General features: G+C 27.3%; 2 protein-coding genes across 2 annotated transcripts; one reads left to right on the forward strand and one right to left on the reverse strand.

Annotated features, from left to right (window-relative positions):
- Positions 1 to 552: 552 nt before the first annotated feature.
- Positions 553 to 9728, reverse strand: LOC112593649 (venom carboxylesterase-6-like; the record flags this gene model as incomplete). The annotated part of the gene is made up of 8 exons (XM_025338151.1): positions 9704 to 9728; positions 2003 to 2188; positions 1725 to 1915; positions 1475 to 1640; positions 1218 to 1402; positions 1011 to 1161; positions 807 to 933; positions 553 to 745 (listed from the first exon to the last, which is right to left on the reverse strand). Coding segments are annotated over exons 1-8 (1224 nt in total), but the record flags the coding sequence as incomplete, so codon positions are not given.
- A 120-nt stretch (positions 9729 to 9848) lies between these two features.
- LOC112593791 (esterase E4-like) lies at positions 9849 to 16678 on the forward strand. The gene is made up of 10 exons (XM_025338333.1): positions 9849 to 9967; positions 10041 to 10198; positions 10260 to 11159; positions 11825 to 11962; positions 12524 to 12872; positions 14235 to 14425; positions 14519 to 14860; positions 15445 to 15601; positions 15673 to 15799; positions 16387 to 16678. Exons 3-10 carry the CDS (start codon positions 10944 to 10946, stop codon positions 16592 to 16594), a joined length of 1728 nt encoding a protein of 575 aa, XP_025194118.1. The 5' UTR covers positions 9849 to 9967; positions 10041 to 10198; positions 10260 to 10943; the 3' UTR covers positions 16595 to 16678.
- The last annotated feature ends 225 nt before the right edge of the window (positions 16679 to 16903 follow it).

Here is a 16903-nt window from a genome sequence, read left to right on the forward strand (position 1 = left end):
TTGTTGGGAAAAACATTTTTAGTTTTCTAATTTCTATAAAAAATTAATCATAATTATAAAAACCTTTTTTTTAAGAATTTTTCAGTAATTACTCACCAAACTTTTTTAATTTTCTAAGTATAATAAATTATTATATTATGATCAAACATTTCAATCAAATAATATAAAATAAAAAAAATACAATTTCAGTGTTAGTGTTTCATCAAAATGTTCTTCAACATAAATTAAAAAAATATATTTTAATTCGTTAACTAATTTACTATAAAATTTGATACAAATTCGAAAAAAAATTTTAATAATAATAATACTTTGTATCCCATGACTATATTACATAAATTAAATTGAGCAAACGATACTTAGCGATATTTTCACATAAGATATTTACCTAACTCGTAAGTATAGAAATACTATGAGTACAAAATAATTATACTAGATATATCGTAATATTACAAGTTTAATTGAATTATTAAAATATTCTTATTAATTAAGATATTTCATCATAATAAAAAACATTACTAATTAATTTAAAAAAAAAAAAAATCAGAAATCTTTATTTTTATTATAAGAATAATGTTCATTCTCGTTAAAGTCCAACGAATCCCAAAAGCTAGTTCTTCCCATGTTCTGGACTTCGTCCATAGTAATATTGGTAGGGGAAGATATTTTTAAAAACGATACAGCTGAATTATTAGGATCTTTGCTCACAGGAGTCCAATTTATAGAGCTAATTCCAGTTGACGGTATTCTATTTTAAAAATAATTGTTCCTTTATAAATTTACTATAAAAATATTTTATAAAACATTACCCTTTAGAAGCAAATGATGTCCAAATATTAATCACAATTGGTATTAATGATTTATCCAATTCTGAGTCTTCGACGTTTGAGTATACGTTTCGTAATGCGTAGCCCGTATCATCTGCATGACTAGCTCCTAAAAATATAAAAAAGTAAACACATTGTATGGTCTATATATTATCATGACATTATGATTAAAAATATTTTTGTCACCATAATTTTCATTTGATTTTGCAAAATGTTCCGAAAGACTATGGCTACCCCGGTATCCGAATTGGTATAAATAAACCGGAGATTTATAAAGTTGCGCATGCATTTTAACAGCTTTTATAATATCGACTACAAACAGGCGATCACTAATCATCTGAAAATGTTGTCCAAATATGAACTATCTGATAAATAATAATATTAATTCAGTACCTGAATAAATTGTTCTGTATTTCCTTTAACCAATTTTTTACTGCCTAAATATTCTTTTCTTATAAGCTCTGACACGTTGTCAATTTTATCTTGAGATATTGTGTAATTGTAATCTAATATGTGTGGCAAGACTTGGTTCCAATTTTCGTCAATATACTTCAACAACTTTGGGTTATTGATGAATTCTAAATACATAATATTATTTACACATTACAATTATAGCGTACCTAACAACTAATATTAGTAAAATCAAATACCAGATCCCGGGTAAAGACCTTCGTGAGTGGCAACACTCGACAGCCACGGTACATCTGTCGCTAAACCTTTAGCGAAAATGTGATAGGGCAATTCGCTTATAAAAGCATTTTCACTGGGTAACTCTACAACCGGTCCGAAAGGGGAATATGGGTTGTACAAAAATGGCTGTGACAATGATCGCATTAAAGTAAAATAAATACAAATTTTATTAACGATCAACAAACAATAGCAATTGAATTTTTTACTTACAAAAAATATTTTAACTGCTTCTACGATGTGTAAAGCAGGTCTGGTAATCAAACATTCGACCAGTTCTTTTGACGGATGAGATGGACAACCTAAGTAAGCGCCTATAGCTGCTGATTTAGCAGGTACATTTTCAGCTATTGTCCAAGGGCATAACGCCGTTCCACTCTGCGAGAATACTTTTTGAAATAGTCCTAAATATTATGTATTATACGACATAAATTATTATACTATATACTCGGGTTGAAAACAATAAAAAAGAACATTGATAATTATGTAACCTCTAGACAATGGTGACAACATATGAAAGTGAACACTGGCACCTCCAGCCGACATTCCACTGATTGTAATATTTTCCGGATCGCCTCCAAAATACTTTATATTTCTTTTAACCCATTTTAAAGCTTGTACTTGATCTTTTAACCCGTTATTTCCAGACACTACAGAATCTCCGGTACTAAAAAAACCTATAAAATTGATATGCCTTATTTATTTTGTGTAGGCATAACAAACAAGTAAATTTAAATTTCATTTGAACCTTATTACCATAATTAATGCTAATGAGATATTGTGCATAAATAAAATAAGTAGCAGAAAATATTAAAATACTATAAACTTCATCGTTATTTATAATATATTATATAAAAGCAATAATTAATATAACCTTGAATTTAATAAATTGAAGGTTAGGTATATTACCGAGGTTGTATATAAAGTATGTATATAAAAAAAAATTAACTGGAATCATTATACAAATAAGACATATTTTGTATAAAATTCAAAATAATTAAATGGTAATATTTATCTATGGTTATTAATTATTATGTAAATTATTAATCGTTTAATCCAATAAAAAATAATAAATGGTGTTTGTTTATTTTAAATGTGAATGTCATATATTATTTATATTATTTAGGTATTAATTGTATAATGTAAGCCTAGGTACTAGTTCTATTTAATTTATTTTACAATAATAATAAGCACTATTGAGCAATAATAAATTACCTCCAATTAAGTTATGGAACCTAGTTACATTTGTAACTTATTGTAATTTATTACGGAATTTTCAAGTAACTAAAATTTTTGCTATAACTTTTAATAAAAAATACATGTAACTATTTAGCTATCTATTTTAAACTACATTAGTTTAGGTAATAATATAAAATCGTATCATGATAAATATTTAAAATATTACCATAAAATAATTATTAAACCAATAAATATAAACAATACAAATAAATATACTCGACACTCGGCAGCATTATACTATTGTCATAAAAACACGTTCCCGATATTCCAAAAATAAGCATCAAATAAAATATATCTTAAAGGGAACACCACAACAGTGTTTAATCCGTGAGTTGAGGAGTAAATAAAAAATAGTTTTATTTTACAACAAAACGTTATAATAAATAATCGGATGATTGCTATATTGTATTTTATATATACATATTATAACTCAAGCGACTGTTGACCTTTTTCTTTTTTGCTCATCAAAAAAATCTCCTAGACTCTAGACCTAGATTTCGATTACCAGAGACTTTAAATTTCAAATATGTAACTCACTTAATTGAAAAGGTTGACGACCCCTGGACTATACTGTGTCCTATATATGAACATATCTATTTTTTAAATCGAATAAAATCATTAGGTATACTAGAATAGTCTTACAGTTTCTTTGTAGGTGATAAATATTTAAACAGTTCCTAGTTAAAAATTCTGAAATTCTGTAGTAGGTAAATTCTATATAAAAAAAAATGTCATTAAATGTATATATATATATTTGAGCCAGTTTTTTACTATTAATATCGGTCCGAAAATCTAAGCCCATCCAGATTCTAGTAAAACTCTGTCTGTAAGTGTCTCTAAGCATCTAGGTCCTAGGACCCAACTCATATGAGTATCCACTGACAATAACATATAATATAATGTATATTTATTATCAGTGTAAGTACCTAATACATAATCCATAATTTTATACATTGCATGTGACTATATTAATACATATCTGCTATCACTCTTAATGGCTCTTGCTACCAAATGTATCTTTATTCTTTTAGAACAGGGGTCGGCAACCTACGGCCCGTATAGTGATTTTATGTAGCCTACAGTTACAATTTATAATTGATATAAAAATTTGGAATATCACATTATGTTATATGTGTAACCTAACTTTATTAATATATACCAAATAAAATTAATATAGGTACCTAACAGTAATGAAATTTAAATAAATTAAATTAAACTTTGTTTAAAATTTAAACTGTAAAATGTAAATAAAATAAGGTGTATGGCCAGTAAATTTTTTTTTTATTATTTTTTGCCCTTGACATCAAAAAGGTTGTTGACCCCTGTTTAAAAAAATAACGTGAACATTCTCTACTCAAAACATATTTCAGGAATAATTTTTTAAAAACAAATTTAAAATTATTTGAACTATCTCTCTACATTATTATTTGTATCTCGAGTGTTGAAACATAATGCAAAATGCTACCTACATATTACATTTTTATAACACTATCCTTGTTATTGTTTTTAAACCTAAACCTAATTCTTTATAATTAACTGTTTAAACCAATAAGGCTAATCCAAAACTAAACTCTCCAAAGTTTATTTCAATTTTTCTGAGAACTATAACTTTTACCTTATTAGTTATTGATATTATATATTTTTATTAAAATATTTATTTTAACATTTTTAAGAACCAAAGATAAAGACGAATTTATCAATTTGCCAATTATGAAGGTCTCAGAGGTTTTTATTGTATTTAATGAATTCAATACCAACGCAAAAAAAAAAAAATAAAAAAAAAAATACCTACGCAATAACAATTTATTTAGTATAGGTAGTTATCTAAAATATAATTAATAGTTTAATGTTGTAGTAATAAATATGTTTTATCTTATTCATGATTTAAGTTGTTATTTATTTGTACGTACAGAATCATACTTATTCAATTTACTTATTAATTTACCTATTTACTTCTCTAAATTAACACACTACATACCAATAGATAAATAAATTATTATATTATTACTGTTTTCATCCGTTTTAACGGATCATTCTATCATACATTTTGCTTCATTTAATTGTATATTTTTAAAAAGGTCATTCATCCTCATCATATAATAGTACCTACTGCAGATATTTACTTATTGAATTATTTGAATTTTCTTTCATTAATGAACTTTTATTGATGCTTAACGACAAAATATACCTAAATATTACTTTATTTTACATTCCTAGTTTAAAAATCTAATATTATTCTTGTATAAACTAATATCAATTTTATTTTCTTAAGATATCTTATTAGATCAATCAATATATAATTATATTCATATAGCAAATAATCCTACGACTCTAAATTTAATATTAGTAACAGAAACGCGGCCTTAATAACTGTATTTTATACCAAATAGAAATAATTAACTATTTTATTATAATATTTTTTAGATTTTAGGCAAAACGACAAATAAATTTAAGTGATGTGTATTTATTTTTTTTTTTTTTTTGGGGGGGGGGGAGTGTGTCTGAATAAACTTCTAAAAGTAGAAAAAATATTTCAGTATTCTACTCAAATGTTTTTTTTCTGATAAAAATTGAATGTAGTTAGTGCATTGTAGGGGGATGGTTAAAAGAAAAAAACTTCTTGTACTTTTCTTGATTAAAAAAAAAAAAACACCAAAAAAAGTTGGGAAATAGATAGATACGTATCAGATTTAATAGGTCACTGATTAAAATTTTAATGCAATGATATTATATACGAAAAGAGATTCTAAGTGAAAATGTTCTAGAAATGGTCAGCCTATAACACTAAGTGCATTTCATTATGTTCTGAATTTTCAATTTTATTATTTCTATCAAGTCTATTAATTTTACCATTAATTTTACTATTAATATTATAGTAGGTTATTTATTTAATTTTTGCCAAAAATATTACATATTTTATTATAATATTAATATTAAACTTTAGATCAATTCCACCTTACCATGAAGCAGTATGAATAAATTCATGACACAAAAATACGATATCTAAATATTAATCTACATATTTTCGAAATGTTATTCTATAAAATAAAATTCACAAATTCACAATAATTTATGTAAAAGTTTTAAGTCCTCATGAATATTTATTTTTTTTTTAATTATAACGAAATAAAAAATATTGTTATTTAACGTTCATATAATATTATGTAATTTCGTCCAAATATCTGTAAGAAATTATTATGGTTATATACATTTTTTTTAGATTTTTAGTTCTATGAAGCTGCAATAATATACTTATGAAAAATATTGTATTCAATTTTTAAACTTTAGATATACAAATTATAAATTTTATACAACTTTTATTATAGAATGCTTGTAATTTGTAAATTATTTTATTTTTAATGAATTGTATAAGAATTTGTATTTCAAATTCAAATGGATATAAAAAAAATTGAACATAATTATTTTCAATGTTTTATTTATATATTAGAACAACTTATGACGAATCTTGTAATAAATTTTCAAGAATTTTGAGTCAAACGATTAACTTTTATTTACAATTTATAGAAAAAAAAAAGTTAAAAAAATTATAAACAATTCGAAAATATCTCATTATGAATAGAAAATGATAACATTATTACATTTATTACTTTATGAAAATGTATAGTTTCTACGAATATTCGTTTTTAGATTATGACAAAATAAGGAAATACATCTATCAAAAATGAGTTTAGCTTAAAAATTCCCAGTTATTCTAAAAAATTTTCCCAGATCATTATGAAAAGTGCTGAGAATTTTTTCTCTTAACCTCTAAGCATACCAATTATATAAAATTTGCTAACAATCGTTAAAAATCAAGCATTTTTGATGCCCCAAAATGTGATGACAGACAAAAAAATCATTATAAAATTAATATATCCATCGCTCCACTCAATATCTAAAATTAGACAAAACAGGAATTTTATGCATAACTAATTGTTAATGTTATCTGATAATTTAAAAACAAAAAACAAAATGCTTGAATTTTCTACGGAATTTTTAAATATTTATTTCATCATTAAATTATTTATCTTTATTATTATTTATTTATTATATTCTTATAAGATTTACCCTAACATTAATTAATCATAACTCAGTAAATTTTTATTTTTGAGCAAGGATTAAATATTTAAAATTAATTTAAAATTTTTTATTTCTTCTATTATTTGTACTTTTTTTAGTTTAAATTTTAAATATGCGTGTATGATTGGGGAAGTCTAGTAGATTTTCAGTGTTGCTCGAGCTAGGTAATTCCGAAAATCTTGAAGAAATTTTGAAAATGGTTGTGGTAATATTCATAATTAAACTATTATCTATATGCTAATTAAACCTTTTAAATTGTAAGCCTATTCATTTTTTTTTAATTTCCAAAAAAATTAACTACATAAACATAATAATTACTACACAACAGATTTATACATAGTATAAGAAAAAAAGACATTTTATGCAAATAATGTGTTTAAAATAATTTTTGTGTTACATAATTAAATAAGTTTTACTTAAAACTATTTTCTTTAACGAATGTATTTATTAACTTACCTATACAACTACTATTATACTTATTTAAAACTAAAGAAATAGATAACATATTTGTTTAATTTTAAACTGTATCACATTTAAACAAATTTAATTAAATTAAGTTGTACGCATGTACAGTATTATCTGTAAGGGTTTTCGATTATTAGTAAACTTTAAATCCGTATCTATGCCATGAACATTTTTTATAAGTAATTTCAGTTAATTATGGTGTACGTGTACTCAAATCAGCATTATACATTTTTTTTAAATTCTGAATAGTATTATATTTTAATCCTCGAATGATTTTTAAGATCGTATTCAAAAGCTCGAATTAGTATTTATTGTCAACAACCATATTTAATTTTATATAGTCAAGGTTTTCAAATACCCTCTGTCTTCCGGAAAAAAAGTTGGTTTTAGTTTTATTAACAGTTAAAATAGCATAAATCAAATAATTTCTAAATAAATAATTTAGACCGAATTAATACAAAAAGAAGTATTATTTTGAATAAACAAGATAACCTTTTCTTTTTGTATAATATTTTATATTTTTTAAATAGTAGATTTAAACAAAAAGAACCAAATATGCGTATTTAAAATGTGTAAAATACTCAGCACAATATTACAAATTATATTAAGTATTAACTATATTCATCTCTCAGTGGAAATAATATTATATAATATAAACGCCTCGACAACAGCATAAAAATTATTTAAGATAAAATTACTATTCTTAAACAACTTACTATAATTAAATATTTTATCATAAGCATAATCTAAAATTACATAATATTTTAAATGTATAAATACCTAACTAATATGAATAATAAGTATCTATAAATACAAAATTAATAAATCACGTAACGTGAAAAAAAATAGTATATAATATAGATATGGATTAAACAAATTTTTTAATATTTAAAAATTAAAAATAATTTACAGTATTAAAAATTGTATTCGACTGTAAAAAAAACATTAGTAGGTGCATATAATAAAAATTGTATTAAACAACAATTGAATAAGAGAAATAAAAAAAAAATAATAAATTAAATAAATTTATAAATTATATTATGTCGTAATTATTAGTGGGTAAACAAAATGTAATGTTTATAAATCCAACATACTCAGCGACTCCCTATAATATTAAAAATTTTTACTAGCCAAGTAATATATCCAAAACCAAATAAGTTTCCTTTTAAATTAACAGTGAAACCATTATTATAATATGATGATATGAATACTAAGCTAACAAAAAAAGTAAATTTGCAGATATCCATAACTAAGATGTTATTACTTAATACGACTCTCATCAAATTTACATCCACTCAAGATTTTAAAGCAGTAATATAAAAACATTTACTCAATCAGTGACAACAACAATATTCAACCTTAAAAGCACATTTAACACAACGATATTAAAATCTCAGTATACCCTTGGCCTAGTTTTGACTTACCTATAAGAAGTTCAGGATGGATAGTCTCAACAGACACATTGATTCAGACACACAGACACCTAATAAAATATATGCATCAATGCCACAATTAGAATGAAGTCCTCCCCATTAAGAGGACATTCTGAAAAATCCTTTTAACTCATTTAAGTATTTTTTAAATATTTAAGTGCATTTTCCTAATTAATAAAAAGTTTAAAAGTAAGAATATTATCTAATAAACCTCTTAAGTTAATTTTTATATTTTAATTTCAAACCGAGTTATAAACATTCTAAAATTCTGAATCGTTTGTACATTTTAAAAATCAACGCATACAGGTGTAGCGTCTTCTCAGTTATATTTTCATGAATCGAATAAAAAATACGAAAACATGAAACTAAAAAAATCCTAAAAAACCCCGGCAGTCTGTTAGTTTTGGTACCTGACGAATAAGATGTATGAAACATTTTTAATTTATTAAAACTTTCCCAAATTACAACTTTATTTGATTCAACATCAAACCTTTGTACATAATATTTTTCTAATTTTCTTCCTCTTTTTTAAAATAAATACAGTTAGTTACAAGTCAATAGCCCTTTAATCTGTGAACTGAAATGGATAATAATAATAATTAAAATATATTTAATTATATAATAACATACAACGCAGATAACAATATTAGCTTTGTATTAATTATATATACCATGGTTCATATACACATGCATATAATGTATGACTAATTTAGTTATGTAGAATCTTAATACAGACTGTATTGTATTTTAATGCTGTAATAAAGATTACAAAGAAAATACTCGTTTTGTTTGACTATAATTTTTTTTTTTTTTTTTTAAGTGATACTTACTAAAATTATGTATCGAATGAAAAAAATTGATTCCATTTCCATAATAATGATGGACTAGTGTTAGGAAACAAACTATTGAGATCGATTAATAGATATTTTAAGTTGGTAACGATTTTACGAGTGGTTTGATTAGGAAAAACGTTACTTGCTCGTTTACCACATCTTGACATTATCACATTAATGAGTATACGATATAGGTACACTATTATTCTCGCATTCTAATGTATCGCAACTAAAATCCCCTCTTTGCTCCGCACAGGCCGAGTAAAACAAAAATATGCATTATGATAATTGATAAAATTAACATAAAAAAATAAAAATAAATAACATGACAATTTGTGCGCAGAAAACAGCGGAATTTACACGATTTAAATAAATGGTTGAACTCCGTGATTCAATATTATAATACGTATATTACATATAATTTTGTAATTAATAGCACTGTCGTAACATTTTATTTTTTTTCTTATTCTTTTACTCAGCTCACACCACGGCAGTGTCACCGGACTATGATAGAGTTATAATAGGACGTATTTACCACGTAGGTACCTATACTACCGTCTACCATTCATGAAAATATTGAACATCTATCAGTGTTTATAATCAATGGAACAACGGGCTACAGCGATAACAGTCATCGGTATGTACTTGGAATAATAATTTACGATTTTTTTTTATTAATCTATTCGAACTGTTGTCAGAGTCGAACGCGTAACTGGATTTTTTTCATATCAAACTCGTTTTTCGAGATTACCCGCGAAAAGGATGCCAATGAGTCGTGGCGTGTTTTATTAAGTTGATCAAACACGACACGGCATAATATACGTATTAGCGTTGGATACAACCAACTGCGCCAGGCGAATGATTTACGATTGTCGGGGCGTAGGCGGTAGCAGTAACCGATTAGTAGTAAGACGACGCGACCGGGCCGCGATTCGTGACGCAGTTGTTGTTATGATACAGTTTCATCGTGTTGATAAGCGATAAGCCTCGACCCGACGTCGTCTGTGTACAATACCGTCGTAACAATATTAGGTAGGAACATTGTGGACGAGCAGACGGCACAGCAGCGCACATCGGACGGTCTGTTTGTTTTTATTGTACGCTGTGCCGAGTAAACACTGAAGTCTCGCATTGCGATAAGACGACGACCGAGCTTAGAGGTTTCGTATAAAAGGCATTTGACGAAGATGAGATCTCGTCTAAAACCGTAGTACGATCCACCGTCACTGAGTTTCGCCCGTCCGTTCGACCGAAAAATCGCGAAATCGGTTAGACTTCATCACCACGCACGTACGTCGCCGCGTTTCGTCGTACACAAATACAGACGAACGCCTAAAATCGCAAACTATCATATCGCCGTTATTTTCCGAAGCCGTTTAGCAATGGCCGGAAATCCGTGGTTTATCGTCGCGTACGTCTGTCTAACGTCGGCGGCGATCTGCTGCTCATTGTCGTTGTCGTCGCCACCGCCCAAAGTACGCGTCGAGTCCGGCGAACTTTCCGGTGGCGTAGACCACACGACCATCACCGGCCGACCGATTTACGCTTTCCTAGGCGTACCGTACGCCAGTCCGCCAGTCTACAAAAACCGTTTCAAGGTGAGTGTGTGACGACCGCCAGTGACTTTGTCATTATCTTTATGATGTTAAAATATATTCTAAGCTAACCGTAAATAACTACGCTTAACATTAAAAATTGAAATATAAAAAATAGTACTTTATTAGGTATATTTATAGATATTGTGTATCGATAACATTTCTATCGTGCCCGTTATCGCCAGCTATTACGGGTGAGTGGTTGGGATTGATAGAAACATGTGTAATGGGTATTAGGAACCTAAAACTCCGTCCTTAAACGATCCACCTTATTATTCAATATGAACCAAAATTATGGTATACCATATGCTTATAATTAAGTATAGTTTTAATATTCAAAATTTGGGTTTTGAAAAATTCTCTTGAGATACTAGTACGTATAATACCGTGAATATTATCGATCGACAAACAATGATGAAACAATTCGTGTGAATGTCTATGTTATGCAACTAATTGATTCTTGTATTTATATTAATGACCAAGATCCAAGTTTCACATTGTAGAAAACAAATCACTTGGTGGCTTTTCGTAATTTTCAACTGCCATCATTCACATTATCTGAAATATCAAATAGGTACCTACTACTCATAATGTTAGTATAAAAAACCAAAAAAAATGTAATATAATGGTAAGGTATATTAATAATTAATATTTTTTTAATATTATAGGAACCACAACCAGTAAAACCATGGGTGGGCGTGTGGAACGCTACAATACCCGGCAGTTCATGTATAGGACTAGACCATGGAAAATTTGAAGTAGTCGGAAGTGAAGATTGCCTATACCTCAATGTTTATACTCCAAAAGTGAGTAAATATAATATTTCAATAACAATTTGAAATGTAAATTGTCTTTTTTCATACTAACGACTACATCAATTACAATTGTTCTTAATAAATATACAGATTGTAGGATATAGTCACGTAACAATTTATATGGTTCAGTATTATGTGCCACGCCTAAAGGCTTAGCTATTACTTAAAATGTCTAAGTAACGTATATAAATTACACGACTTTAACCTAATCCATTACACGTAAAACTTAATATTTTATAAAATATATTATAAAGTATAAAATTATCAATATGATAAAAATAATACTAATGAACTATTAGGACTACGCACCTCATTTTCCTATAATATAAGACTTATATGATCATTTGTTAGCATCTATTTACTACATGACAAACACTCAAAACAGTAATAAACAATTCAATGAGTCATGATTTGCTATAAAAACAAGTTTAATTAATAAGATTATTACGAATGAACAAACAAACGATAAAAATATCTAACTCTGTGGTAAATACGTATTTTATACAAAAATTTGAATATGTGTATGTAGTTTATGTGATGTATCTTACGTAGCTACCCCAAGAAGGGCTGATATCCGGTGGCCTGATGAATGTGATCGTGTACATCCACGGTGGAGCATTCCAGTTTGGTTCAGGCTTCGGCTACGGGCCCCACTACCTTTTGGACAACGAAGATTTCGTTTACGTATCGATCAACTACCGACTAGGACCTTTGGGATTCGCGAGTACCGGCGATGACGTATTGCCAGGAAACAACGGCCTCAAGGATCAGGTGGCCGCCCTTAAATGGATCCAGCGCAACATCGCCGCATTCGGTGGCAACCCCGGTTCAGTGACTATCGCTGGCATGTCAGCCGGCGGAGCTAGTGTCCATTACCACGTCCTGTCACCCATGTCGCAAGGTAAGTCGTATGAAATATATTATATATTTTATTATGTTACATTAATTCTCAAAGATAGTAAATTATTGTGGTTTTGGAGAGATAAAAATTGTTTATATACCTACCAACTGTTTGAAGAACTTACTACTACGTTCAAAGTACACCCAAGTGCACAATAACAACACTAAGTATTTTAAGACAGGATCCCCCAGGTTCTAGATCAATTGAAAATTAATTTCATTCATCTTTAAAGTTACAATTTTCTTGTTTAATATGTGCGGTAATATTTAGCATATTACGATGTAATATACCTTAATTATCTTAAAAATAAAAATATATTATATAAACTTATACATATTATATAATATTATGTATATTTGTGTGTATACGCAGAGATTAGCGTTAAACATTAATCTTTGCTATAAGTTTCATAAATAAACGTATATAAGTGATAAATATCAAAAAAATGAAAACATACACATAATAAAAATATATCACATCTGTTTAATCCAGAGGTATCTTGTTATAATCCATTTTAATCTGATTAGTAATCAGGTATAATAAAAAATGTGTCAACAGATTTCTGAAAAATTATAAAGTTAGAAGAAAATTAAAACAATAAATAAATAGACGTAATGAGATACAAATGTTTGAATTATATGAGTCTTTTTTCTAATTAAATTTTTATTATTTTTGTTTTTATTCTTCAACTCACCTACCAAAAGGTTAAATAATGACTAAGAAAAACAGTCATCAAATATTTTACAATGAATTAGCTTAACTCCTTTTGATTGCCATAAATAGACATTAGGGTGTTACTATTACAGTGATATACGCATTTGTTTTCGGAATCAATTTCCGCTGTTTGACTCTCTGTTTTTTTTAATCTATAGACAGAATGGATTTTTTTTTTAAATTATTATATTACTTTTAAATTTTGGTATTTGGACTTTGAATTCCATACATCATGCATAACATATCGATCGTTCTCTTTCGTTTTTGTTCTCATCCAATCGACTAATACCATCCCCATTGAAAATGAGTTGTAGGTATCTATGCCAGATAGTATATATAATTTTTAGATTTCCGTATTTTTTAAAAATTCAATGATCATTCTACACGTTTATTTTAAACATATGATTAGTATTTTTGTATAAAATGAACGCATTCCTTTACAAAAAAAATATAGAAATTACCGTTCTTACAGCGTTTGGTTCATTTAAAATATAATAATACAATACCTTTGACTTTTGACTTTTGGTGGGACAAGCGAATAGCGAAATAATTTTATTCAGTCAATACCTATTTACAACTTTTTGTATGGCGTGTTAACATTTATATACAATTAAAATCTATCAATATAATTATAATTTATACATACAGGTTTATTTAATCGAGGAATTGCTGAAAGTGGAAGTGCTTTTTGTGGCTGGGCTAATACAGAAAAAACTATTCAAAAGACTAAGGAATTAGCAGAGTTACTGGGATGTCCTACATACTACTCAAAGGACACCGTTAAATGTCTTAGATCAAGACCAGCATTAGCTATTACAAACGCTTTGAAAAATTTCTTAGTAAAAATATTTTTGTATAAAAATACTTATGCAGTCTTGTAAAATTTTTACTATAAATATTATTATATTGTTATGTATTTCAATATTCGTTAGCCGTGGAAGTACAATCCTTTTTCACCATTTGGACCAACTGTTGAAACAATCGGAACAGAACGATTTTTAACAGACTTACCTGAAAACTTACCGGCTCAAGATATCCCACTGTTATTGAGCTTTACTCAAGACGATGGCCTCTATCCAGCCGCTGAATTGATAACACTCGAAGAAACTCTGGTCGATATAGAATCCAACTGGAACGAAATACTACCATTCGTACTAGACTACAATAACACAATATCAGATGAGTCTCTAAGATCTGAAATCGCCCAAAAAATAAAAACATTTTATTTTGGAAATAATACAGTGTCTGCAAACACCAAAAATGAATTCGTTGAAGTAAGATAATATTAGCATTTTAAGTTCATAGCATATACAATATAATAATTTAAATATTTCAGAATAATTTATATTAATCTTAACTATTATTAAACAAATATATTTTACAGGTCATAGGTGTAATATTCATTAATCCCAAATAACCAAACTACGAAAATAAATTGTTAAAATACAAATGTATGGTAAAAAATCTCAATCATAAAATTGTTAAATCCGAAATTAAATTATATTTTTATAGGATTATATCGTACTAAAAAAAATATTAATATTATAAAAAATCGTAAATGTGTATAAATTCTAGAACTAGAGTTCCATATGAGAATAACATATTTATTTTATCTATTTCACAATTGCATAAATACATCAAAATAATGTGATATAATTATTTTATTTTATTAATATAAATAATAAAGCTTATAAAAAAAAATGAGTAGATGCTTCAGCCTCTCCGAATAAGTTTATTTAGAAGCTTATGATACATTTGAGACTTAAAATTAAGTTACTTAAAATTAATATTAAAACATGATTTTTATGTGAAAATCAAAAATATTTTATTAATAATTCACGAGATTTGTCCATTTTAGATGCTTTCAGACAGATTATTCAAAGAACCGGTGGCTAGAGCAGCCAGGCATTTGGCTTCAATAAATACATCGCCAGTATACTTTTATGAATTTAGTTATAGGGGTAAATACTCACTTTCAGACAAATATTCCAAAACTGGACCTTGTCAAGAATTAGGTAAACAAGATCTAATTGGTTAAGATAAAATCTGCCTATGTTACCCAAGTATTAAAATTGATTTATTATAGGAGTATCACACGGTGACGATACAATGTACGTTATAAAAACCGGATACGGAAATCCACACGACAACGTTGAAGACGCAAAATTAATTCCAGTTATGGTGAATATGTGGTCGTCATTCGCTAAAACTGGGTACGTTTATTATTTGTATTAAATACTTATCCATGATTATTTTATTATCACAATCCTTATAGGTAGATAAAAATATCTTGCATGACCCACAGTCATTCAGTTAATTTTTCATAGGTTTTTCTTTTCTTTTTGTCGGGACTAATAAATCATCATTAAACTAGCAATTCAAAATATATTTCTAAAATATTAAATACCTGACTTTGATGTTTTTGCAACCACGTAAAAACATGCTTCCACGAATAAACAGTTATTCGCATTTGGGCCAGTTTCAAAGTAATTTTGAAAATACCGGTTACTGACGCTGTAGTGTTCAAAGTGACCAAGTTAGATACAATTAAAGAACCCGAATATAAAGTTTTACTAAAAAAAATGATTTTAACTTAAATTGTATTACCAACAATCTATAAATAATTTTATAACAAACGTGTATGAAGATTTATAATATGTTTAATGTTTATATTGGCTTGATTGACATGATGAAACAATCACCCAGCGGTAAAAGTGTAAAACTTACTTAACTAAAATTACACATTTGTACATACGAGTACAAACTATATCTACACGGCTACCTACATATTGTGTTTCAGAATTCCGGATGTAGGAAACTCTACAATATGGTCACCGGTGTCGAAAAATCCTTCAGATCCATTAAAATTGATTAAGATCACGCAGAACCAAACATTAGAACCGCAAGAGTACTCAAATCCCGGAAACCATACATTCTGGAGCACGTTGCCGCTAACCGAGTTTCAAGGCGTTAATCTGCCAGAAAAAATTAGTCACACCGAATTATAAGACAATCAGAACAAAATATTTTCTTAAAGTAGTAATATTATATGATTTTACAGCTTTTATGTTTTATAATTATATAGGTTTACATACCTACACTAAAAATTAAGTACCTAGATACTATAAGTACATTATTGTAATTTTTTTGAATAGAAAACTAAATCAAAATGAAAAGAAAAACTAATTATATTTGTATGTTAAATTAAATGTATAAAAACTCAAAACAATTCGTTTTTTTTTAAATTTATTTATTTATTTATTGAAACTTCAAAACAATCGACGTGACGCCAAAAGCGCCGCTTTTGTAATACTTTC

This window comes from Melanaphis sacchari, unplaced genomic scaffold (assembly GCF_002803265.2).
Source record: "Melanaphis sacchari strain LSU unplaced genomic scaffold, SCAv2.0 Contig20_pilon_pilon, whole genome shotgun sequence".
NCBI lineage: Eukaryota > Metazoa > Arthropoda > Insecta > Hemiptera > Aphididae > Melanaphis > Melanaphis sacchari.